The sequence below is a fragment of the Theobroma umbraticum genome, unplaced genomic scaffold, assembly GCF_002168275.2.
Source record: "Theobroma umbraticum cultivar Fairchild unplaced genomic scaffold, ASM216827v3 scaffold_147.0, whole genome shotgun sequence".
Taxonomy (NCBI): domain Eukaryota; kingdom Viridiplantae; phylum Streptophyta; class Magnoliopsida; order Malvales; family Malvaceae; genus Theobroma; species Theobroma umbraticum.
This window is the reverse complement of record NW_018397259.1, coordinates 8,647,651-8,657,004: the sequence shown is the minus strand read 5'-3', so window position 1 is coordinate 8,657,004 and position 9,354 is coordinate 8,647,651. Positions and strand designations below refer to the sequence as shown.

General features: G+C 31.4%; 1 protein-coding gene across 1 annotated transcript; it reads right to left on the bottom strand.

Annotated features, from left to right (window-relative positions):
- Positions 1-6,676: 6,676 nt before the first annotated feature.
- On the bottom strand, positions 6,677-7,932 carry LOC110415127 (calmodulin-like). Its single transcript, XM_021426637.2, has 4 exons — positions 7,724-7,932; positions 7,451-7,608; positions 7,267-7,347; positions 6,677-7,164 (listed from the first exon to the last, which is right to left on the bottom strand). Exons 1-4 carry the CDS (start codon positions 7,797-7,799, stop codon positions 7,006-7,008), a joined length of 474 nt encoding a protein of 157 aa, XP_021282312.1. The 5' UTR covers positions 7,800-7,932; the 3' UTR covers positions 6,677-7,005.
- Positions 7,933-9,354: the final 1,422 nt, after the last annotated feature.

The following is a 9,354-nucleotide window of genomic DNA, read 5'->3' as shown; positions in this document are numbered from 1 at the left end:
GTAACAATTCATTTAAGATTAACATGCCAATTCTTACTTATAGTTATCAAGAAACATTGCTTTTTCCATATATATGTGTATGTATGTATATACTACTTGAATATCTAAACTGATCTGGGATAGTTGTTCTATTGTTTTTCATAATTCGAAATTAAGTTACCGAAAGAAAATCTTTTCTGTGAAAAACACTTTAATGAAAACTTTAATGTTTTTTATTATTTGAATAAATTGAAAAAAATATTTTTTGAGAAGAGGTCGAGGAAGGAAGAAGAGGGCGGAGGGTCTGTCTCTGGAAAATTACCCTTAGGCGCCCTAGGTCAATGGGTATGAACCAGAAATATTTTGGGTTCACTTTTAATTTTCTACATCCAATTTATGCTGATCACAGAAACAATTTACAGCATTCGGATAAGATCATAAACATGCAATTCTATCTTCTCTAGAACTAATTCATGTTCATTTCCTTGTATTCCCTCAAATTAACTACAAAGAAAAAGATAAGAATTTTTCTTAAATCCATGTTTATTTTGAGGGAGCATACATGGATACTACATTAAGATGAAATCAATCTAATCATATAGTTTAATCATTAAATTGATATAAATCAATCAATCAATCAATAATATTAAAATAATTATATATATGTTGAAAGAAAATATCTTTTATTTGATCTCGTAATTTGTTCATTTTTTATTTTATAAAACATATTAAAATAAGATTATATTTTAAAACAGATAATAATCAAATTTAATTAACTTCCATATGACACAATAATATATAATTTTAACAGTTTTAGTCTGATCTCATTACAACCGAATTGGTTTGTTTATATATATATATATATATATATATATATATGTGGGTTCGATAAAGAAGTAAGTATTATGACTCTTTTTAAGCAATTTTGTACTATTATCATTTATAGGGTAACTTTTATAAATTTATTCATTAATCAAATATAATTTTAACTTGATATAAAATATTTAAATTGATGTCACATCTTAATTAGTATTTACTTATTTTAATCAAATATAAATTTACTTTTTACTGAGAAAATGAATAAAGATATTAAATTCACCTTTTATTCCCTTCTTCAAATCACTTTGAAGGAGCGTGGCAACCTGCTTAACTCCTCCATACTGATCAGTCAAACTCTGCAAGCTCTTCTCTTTCACCATCTTGGCAAGACCCTGAGCATCGACGTCGAGGATAGGCACAAGTTCGTCGCCACTTCCTTCAATGTCGATGGTAACGAAAGAGAGGGATCGCAAAAGCTCGGCATTTTTCTCCACAACTTTCTTAGTCAAGCCAACGAGAAACCTAGTCACGGTTATGGCCGTAACCGCTACCCGCCACCTTCGTATGTAAGGTTTCGAAGCTGGCGGTGGAGGGTCTTCTTGGAGGAGCATGGAGGGGAATTCGCTCGGTTTTCGAGACCTGAGAGACATGCTGTAAAAGGAAAAGGAGAAAACAGAATGGAAGAGAGGATTTTGCTTTGGGTTTAGAGAAGGAACACGTATAGGTTTTATAGCGACGATTCGATTCTCGTCATCAAAGATGAAGTAAACGCGTCGAGGAAGCTGCACTGTAGCTTCCTCGACCAAAACCGTTACAGTATTTATATAGCATGAACGACCAGATAAAGCATGAGGATTTACAAGGAGGAGGGAACAAAAATTCTTCTTGCGGCTTTTTAAGGCTAAGTTTCTAAGTTTAGTATATTCTCTAATAATGAGGCCTTTTTCGAAAAAGATAATAATCTCTATGAACATTAGTGTATTTGATTTAAAAGTATGTGTATGTGTCACTAATAAAAGATAAAGTAAAATTTTAAATTTATAAATACGGATCTTATTTTATGTAATAGTAGGTTTTTTGGATTGTAAATATAAACCCGTGATGCATGTCTTGCTAAATGTATTGATAAATAATATACTAACTAAAAATCATGTAATTGAGATGAGACAACTTCCTAAGCTCAATGTAAACTTTAATTATAGAGTACAAGATAAATGCTTCAATCACACATTTTGTATGTCTTAATATAGCTAATAATACTTTAATAAATTAATTTGAAAAATTGTTAGATTTAAATGTAAAGGAAGGAGGGGAAATATATTAAATGACAGAAGTTTATCTAAGCATATATGAATTAAAAACACCGAATAAATTTATTTGATTGAAAATATTAAGTATATGATAGAGGACTTGTGTGCATAGTTCCAATATCTGGCCCTCTCAATAGTGAAACTTCAAACCTGTGGATTCCTCATTCTTGATTTTCCTTTCAATATTTATAATTCCATGGTATATTCCAATATCTGGTCCTCTCAATAATGAAATTTATTTTGATTCTGTTCATATATTGGTATATATAAGTAAATAAATTCCATTTTCCTCTTTATTCTTCCTTCTCCTTTATCATGTTCTCAGATTATGGGACAAGTCTTAGACTTTACTACTTCAAATGTCAATTAAGGCCTCCTTGTGTTGCAAGATTTTGCAGAAGAGTGGGACAAGCATAGGATTGTGGGATGTGAAGTTGGCAAGAAATTTCCACTTAAACATTGGGAAGTGAATGTGATAGCTCTTGGTCTCTAGGTATAATTTCTTGTCAAAGAAGAAGTACCCCCACAACGCCTGCATGATCACACCCTTTGTCTAAAGAGTTGTTAAGACTTTTCTCTTATCAATTTATGTATCAATGACTTTGAAATTGCCTTGGTTGAAACATGATATCATGTGCTTTGTGTCAAATTGATATAATTTTCCTTAGAATTCATATATTTCCATCAACGTACTAAAGGGGGAAAGTATATTTATATATATATATATATATATATATATTTCCATTTATGGATAGTTTAGTGCTGGTAATAAAAAAATCATAGGAGTGATCTTTGGGTAATAGCAGAAACATGTTGAAAAGAACTTCCAAAGAGAGGTGTATAAATATGTAGGGAACGAGAAGATCTTATAGAATCAAATATTTTCACTAAGAAGCATGTGCATTATGCACCATATATAGCAATTTCCCACTGATTTCCTTATTGCACATAGCAGGACTTTTGCTCCATTTTTTTTATATAAAAAGATCCAAAAAAATTCAATCCCCAACTTACAATTTGAATTCTGAGAACCTTCAAGCTTAAATTTAAAATTTTAATGGGATATTCCGATTACCACAGTAGTTAGATTCTACTAGATGTTGGTTAGGGAAACAAGAACAGGAGGCAACAAGATATAAAAATAAATTTGCTTTCTTTCAACCTTTCATCTTCATCATTATAATAATTAAAAGATAAATTAATTAGGTTTTTCTCTTTCTTTCCTTTTCTTTCCCCTTTCCTTCTACCAAACATTCTTAGGAAAAGTTTAAATATTAATAAAAAGAAAGTGGATTCCTCCATACCTGGATGGGATAAGGCATCTCAATATGCCTTCGAAGCACGTTTCACATTAATTCCCTTAGCCTTTTAATTATTTAGACTAAAGCTTTTTTTTTTATTTAATTTTAAAATAAGCATGTTTTATGGATCTGAATATTGGGTTTAATAGTAAGTATGCATATTCCTTTTCAAAAAAATAAATTTAAATATCTTTCTCGAAAAAACACGATTTTCTTTTTCCAACAATACTGGATTCAAGCTAAGATGCCACAATTTTATTTTGGCTATCATTTTGGCTCTTCCTAGGCAAGCTGTAGAGGCAACAATATTCTTCGTCACTATCATTGCTTGAGTGCAATACAACTGCTAGGCAAGAATCCACTTTAGTCAAGCATTCTTTGAGATGCCTTGCACTCTAAGGTCAATGAAATTCTTGGGGTTGAATCAAATTTCCCACTCCAATTGCACTTTACCCCTTAAGTCTGTATATGCACTACCAATTACAATGCCCTAGACTTATTTTTCTAAGCCGGTGCATTAGTTTTCCACCCCAGTTAAAGAAGAAAGCGACACTACTACTAGAGAAAAAATCTTCCTTCTTCCCAATATATAATTAGAAAGAAGAAGAATAGTTAAATTAATTCATAGCACTAAAGATTAATTAATCTATATTCCTATCTTCTTACCTTCTTAGTTTGCTTTTGCTTTTACCTTTTGCTATAGCCTAGATTCGAGGTAAACTTTTAACTCAAGTCTTTCCTTCCAAGTAATTCTCTCCATCTCTTTTCCTATGGAATTGGAAGATACAATGTCAACATTAAGGAGGAAGACTAACGGAGAGTATATGAGAAAAAGATGAATCGAGCTTCAACTTTAAACTTTTTTAAGTAGAAGATGGCTTTTTCTTTTGACATAAGAGAAAGAATCACGTGAGTTTCTCTCCACTAACAGCAATTAATCTGATTGTTTTCCTTTTCCTTCTATGTGAAGCCTACGGTACACTGTGAGTATGCACTTTATCTGTCAATTGACTCATTTATTAACGAGAGATTAAGTCAATTGATAAATTCATTCATCTCGATTGTTGGTATTCTTACACTCATGACTCTTCATTGGAATTAATTTTTAATATACGATCCTTATATATAGGATAGGACATCTTATCTTAGCATGGGTCGGGAACTAAACAACCTATAAGATTTCTGATTACTCGTGTTAATTCCTATCAATGAAGGCAAATTGAAGCTCTATGTTCAAGAAATAAGAGGAGGGTCTTACAGCACAAAATAACCCGTAAAAAGAAATGAATTTTCCTAAAGCTGTCTGAATGGGAAGGTCTTCTCGCTATTCTAACTAGATTTCTCGTAATGGTGTTAATTAGTTAGTGCCGATGAATTTGACAATTGTGTCGGTTCGAGAATCTAGCTTTTAAAAAAAATCAAGATGAGTTAATTTAAAATATTAAAGGTGAAATAAAAGACATTAAATATGAATTTAAATCTATTTTTATGAAATTTCAATAACAGATTCCATGCGACATTACAATTTTTGACTCAACGCACACGGCAAAGACTCCAAAAACAGCCGAAGAAAACCGTGGCATCTTGTTACCACCATCCTTACTGCAAGCAAAGCACACACCTCAGATCAAAGATTATTCAGGTTTAAAACCTGGCATGGACAGGTCGTGCACCCCTACATCACCCACCGAGTTTGTGCCTCAGACATGCATATGCCAAGTAAGAAAACTACTTATTTCAACAAGCTCGAAGACTACCAATTCCAGGGCCTTAGGAAACAAAACCATATATGTTCCAATTTAGTTGCCAACAAATGTACCAACCCACCAATAATTTACTTCGTAATATTTTGGTGTCTTAATTAATCTAAAATCTACTATAGCTGAATAAAAATCTTCTGCCCTCATTTGATATCTCTTTTGACGCCTCTTTCATATTATTAAATCACATGCCCACTCCTTTATTTATCAATGCCTTATTTGGATTTAAGATGTACTCCGATTAGCTTTTGAATACAAAGAGTGGACAAATGACATAACAATAAGGTAGAGATGTCAATATAGAGACACCAAATGGAGACAGAAAATTTTTATTCAATTCAACACTGAGGCGGGATGAGTTTGAATTAAGAAAAAGATAAGAGTAGAGTTGAGTTCGGAATGGTCAAAAAATCATCTTGCCCTACCCGATTGTCATCTCTAGATTATTAAGTAAACCTGTTAAAATGGGTCTGGTCCTTTGAGTTAGTTCATATTTTATTAAATATGAAAGTGGGTTGAATTTAAAAATTTGGATTTATATTAAAATCGGGCTTAAATGAGCAGTTCATCAAATAAGTGGGATGAGGTGGGTTGGGGAGGGCTAGCCCTATGGGTCAAAAAAATTAATAATTTTATATATTTAACTATATAAAATTAATAATTTGGTTATAAATGGTATTACTTATTTTATATATTTCAATATCTTTAATCTTTATTTGTCCAATTAATAATTTTAATTTAGATTAAAACTTATTATCTCTTTTTCTTTTATGATAATGAACATTAGATGATAAATTGATAATAATTCAAACATTGAGACATCATTGCTGTCTAAACAAAATTTAAATGTTTTATTGAAGAGTAAGAATTGAGGAGGACATAAATGAGTTTTGAAAATTATATTATTTGGTTATATACTTATATTTATGAGATGGTATTTTATATTAAAGATTTAAATTTTATTTATGTAATTTATTTATTTATTTATATTTAGTATAATTTATTTATTTGTAACATGTTTTTGTTATTCAATTTATGGATTAAATTATAGATCATTTTATTAATAAAAAATTTATTAAGTAAAATTATAAAAATAACTTTTTTTAAAAAAAATCATTTAGCCCAACCCAACCCATGGGCTAGGAAGGGTGGGTTGGGTTGAGGTTGTCATAGCCAATGTAAAAAATAGGCTGGCCAGACCAGTCCATATTGAAACCTCTAATATTTTGAATACGAAAACCATCCTTTTAGGTCTCAACCTTATTACATGCTAAATCTCAGCAAGTCATATTCATTTTAATTAATCTAATAACTTATTGCTTTCCCTCATCTAGCCTGGCCCAGGCCGAATTAGGTTTGGTGGGCATTTCTTCATTTGGGTTGCTAGGTGCTAGCCTTTTTAATTTACCATATATGCTTCAATTGCTTACAAAAATTGGTCACATAGAATCGTTTGACGAGATCAATGATCCAATATTTCTAGTTTCTACAATCATTAAGCACTTCCTTATTCATCAAAATTATAGAATATTATTGAAAACTCTATTATCAAGTCGAATCCAATGTAGTGAATCCTACTAATTGGCTTCGAAATAGTACAAATTTCTGTAATATTATGTTAAGGTTACAAGAATCAATTTCCCCTTCCTTTATCGTATTCTCTGGTCAGCCCTTCCTATTCTTAATTGAAGTATACAAGGAGTTTAACTTATAAATACATAAGCATATTGATTAATCTAAAAGCATGCAACCTAAGTTGTAAAACAATACTTTAAACTTAGTACTTGAGTTTGAATCCCTTTTCTTTAATTATAAAAAAAAAATACTTTAAACCTATTAAGTTGCAGGAGAAGTAGTTGGTCCAGCAGCCAACATCATTCTAAGGAATTCCTCATAATTAACTTGACCATCTCCATCCAAATCTGCCTCTCTAATCATCTGCTCTAACTCTTCATCTGTCAGCTTCTCTCCTATGTTGATCATCACTTGCCTCAACTGCAAATACATTCAAAATTAACAAAGAAGAATATAAGGAGCCCTTTTTTTTTTGCGCAAATCGATGTTCTATTTGAAAGGTTAATTGAAGAATTAATCAACCTCAAAAGGTGATATGTAGCCATCTTGATCCTTGTCAAATACCCTGAAAGCTTCTTTCAGTTCCTCTTCTGCTTCTGCTTCCTATCAGCAAAGTGCAATAAAAAAAAAATTTCACGGAATCAGTCTTGCTTGCTGCTAAAAATTAGACTGTATTATCAAGCTGGTAACACCACATATGCATTACCTTCATTTTCCTTGCCATGAGATTCAAGAATTCCCCGAATTCTATAGTTCCATTACCATCAGTGTCAACTTCATTGATCATGTTTTGCAGCTCTTCTTCTGTCGGATTCTCATCCAATGACTTGATCGCGATAGCCAGTTCTTCCATGGTTATGCAGCCTTTAGTATTGATTAAAGTGTCAGTCCAGAAGTAATTGAACAGAAGAGAATCAGGGTGCTATTTTCCCATTAAACAGAAGAACATATCTTAAGAAAGATAGAGAAGAAACGTTACCATCACCATCTTTATCAAAGAGAAAGAAGGCTTCTTGGAACTCAGCAATCTGTTCTTCAGACAGGACTTCTCCCATGCTTGCTAATCAATGTGAAAACCCCCAGTGGAAAATAACAGAAAGAAACAGTGAAGAATGCTTGGGTAGCACTCTCAATCTTCACCGGCTAGTACTTATGTTGAATCCCAAGAGGTTCAAAGCATTTTATAGTGAAACAATGATGAAGACCAGAAGAATTGCAGCCAGTGAATTTCCTGGAAAGTTGTTGGGTTTTTATTAATTAATTTCAAAGTCCATTTCCATTCAAAAGTCTTGTCATTGGTCTTTGGGGTCGCATTCAATGCCGTTTGCAGCTGCCTAGCATTATAATGACTTTGTGAATATTTTTGTTCCCATTAACAATATTTGACTATACACTATTTGGACCATCAAATTAATCTTTCCATGCATGCATATTTTCTGGGGGATGTATGCATACGATCTTGGGATATAAACTATTACCTCTCAAATTGAATTAAATTAAAGTTAAATTAAATTACACTTTATCAAATATCCCAGAAATTTAATTTAATACTAGAAAACAGAGGATTTTAGCTCTGAAAATTAATTTGCCTCAAAATCAGATAGTAGAATTTTTCTTTTCTTTTCTTTTGGCTAAATGGGTAGAGCACTATGAATTGTATTGGTACCATACTTCAGCCAAACCCTCTTACAATCCAAGTGGGGGCAAGTGGCAAATATAGACAGACTTTTTAGTTTGTCAAAGAAAATGTAAACTAGGTTTCATAGCTTCTCCCCATTCATGTTGTGAATTTCCCCTTTTTGACTTTTGATAAAATCAGCCAACTCCAAACTTAAAGCTTTTGCTTAGTCTTATCTATGTCAGCAACATCTTAAAAATTGTTATACTAATATTTTGTGATAATTGGAGAGTAAAAAAAAAATTCACTGAGTTATCATGAATGGATCAACGAATAGAAATAAAATTCACTTTCACAGTAAAAAAAAATTAATAAAATAATTAATTTGATTTGAATGAAATATAAAATATTAATTTTAAATTATATAAAATATTAATTTATTATTCGATGTCTTTTTCAACACTTTACAATTGAATCTTTCATGGGCAAAATTATATTATCAAACATGTCTTATTCATGGTGACCACCACACGAATAAATTAAAACAAAAACACACATTGTAAATGGTGTTTATATATTAATTTTTGAATTGCATCGAGCTGTCAGTTTCTTGAGATTTGTCAATCTTTTTATTTGCTATGGTTTTGATTCGTTGTCTTCATCAGTTTGTCCATGCAAAGAAACTTCAACATGCTAATTGAATTGAAAAAGGGAGCAGTAGTTGAAGAACTGAGACTGACTAATTCAAACAGAAGGCTGGAACTTTGTAATGATCGAATGTCTAATAACTTGATGGTTTCTTTCTTGACCAACGTGTATTCATCAATTAGTTTGTCAAACTTTTGAAATAGTTCGAGTTCATTGCATTTCTTTGTTATGGAAATAAATTGTTTGGGAAAAATTAATATAGCTATCGATTTAATCGTGTTTGAATTAAATTTTAGGCACAAAGAAATAAATTAAATCGAGAAAGTCAATAACTATGGCAGCTC

What these genes read in the sequence shown, in the direction of transcription:
- LOC110415127 (XM_021426637.2), bottom strand. Translation starts at nt 7,799, where the DNA reads ATGGGAGAAGTCCTGTCTGAAGAACAGATTGCTGAGTTCCAAGAAGCC. An exon ending in CTTTGATAAAGATGGTGATG is followed by an intron (nt 7,609 to 7,723) that starts GTAACGTTTCTT and finishes TCAATACTAAAG; the next exon opens with GCTGCATAACCATGGAAGAA. An exon ending in GCTACATATCACCTTTTGAG is followed by an intron (nt 7,165 to 7,266) that starts GTTGATTAATTC and finishes ATGTATTTGCAG; the next exon opens with TTGAGGCAAGTGATGATCAA.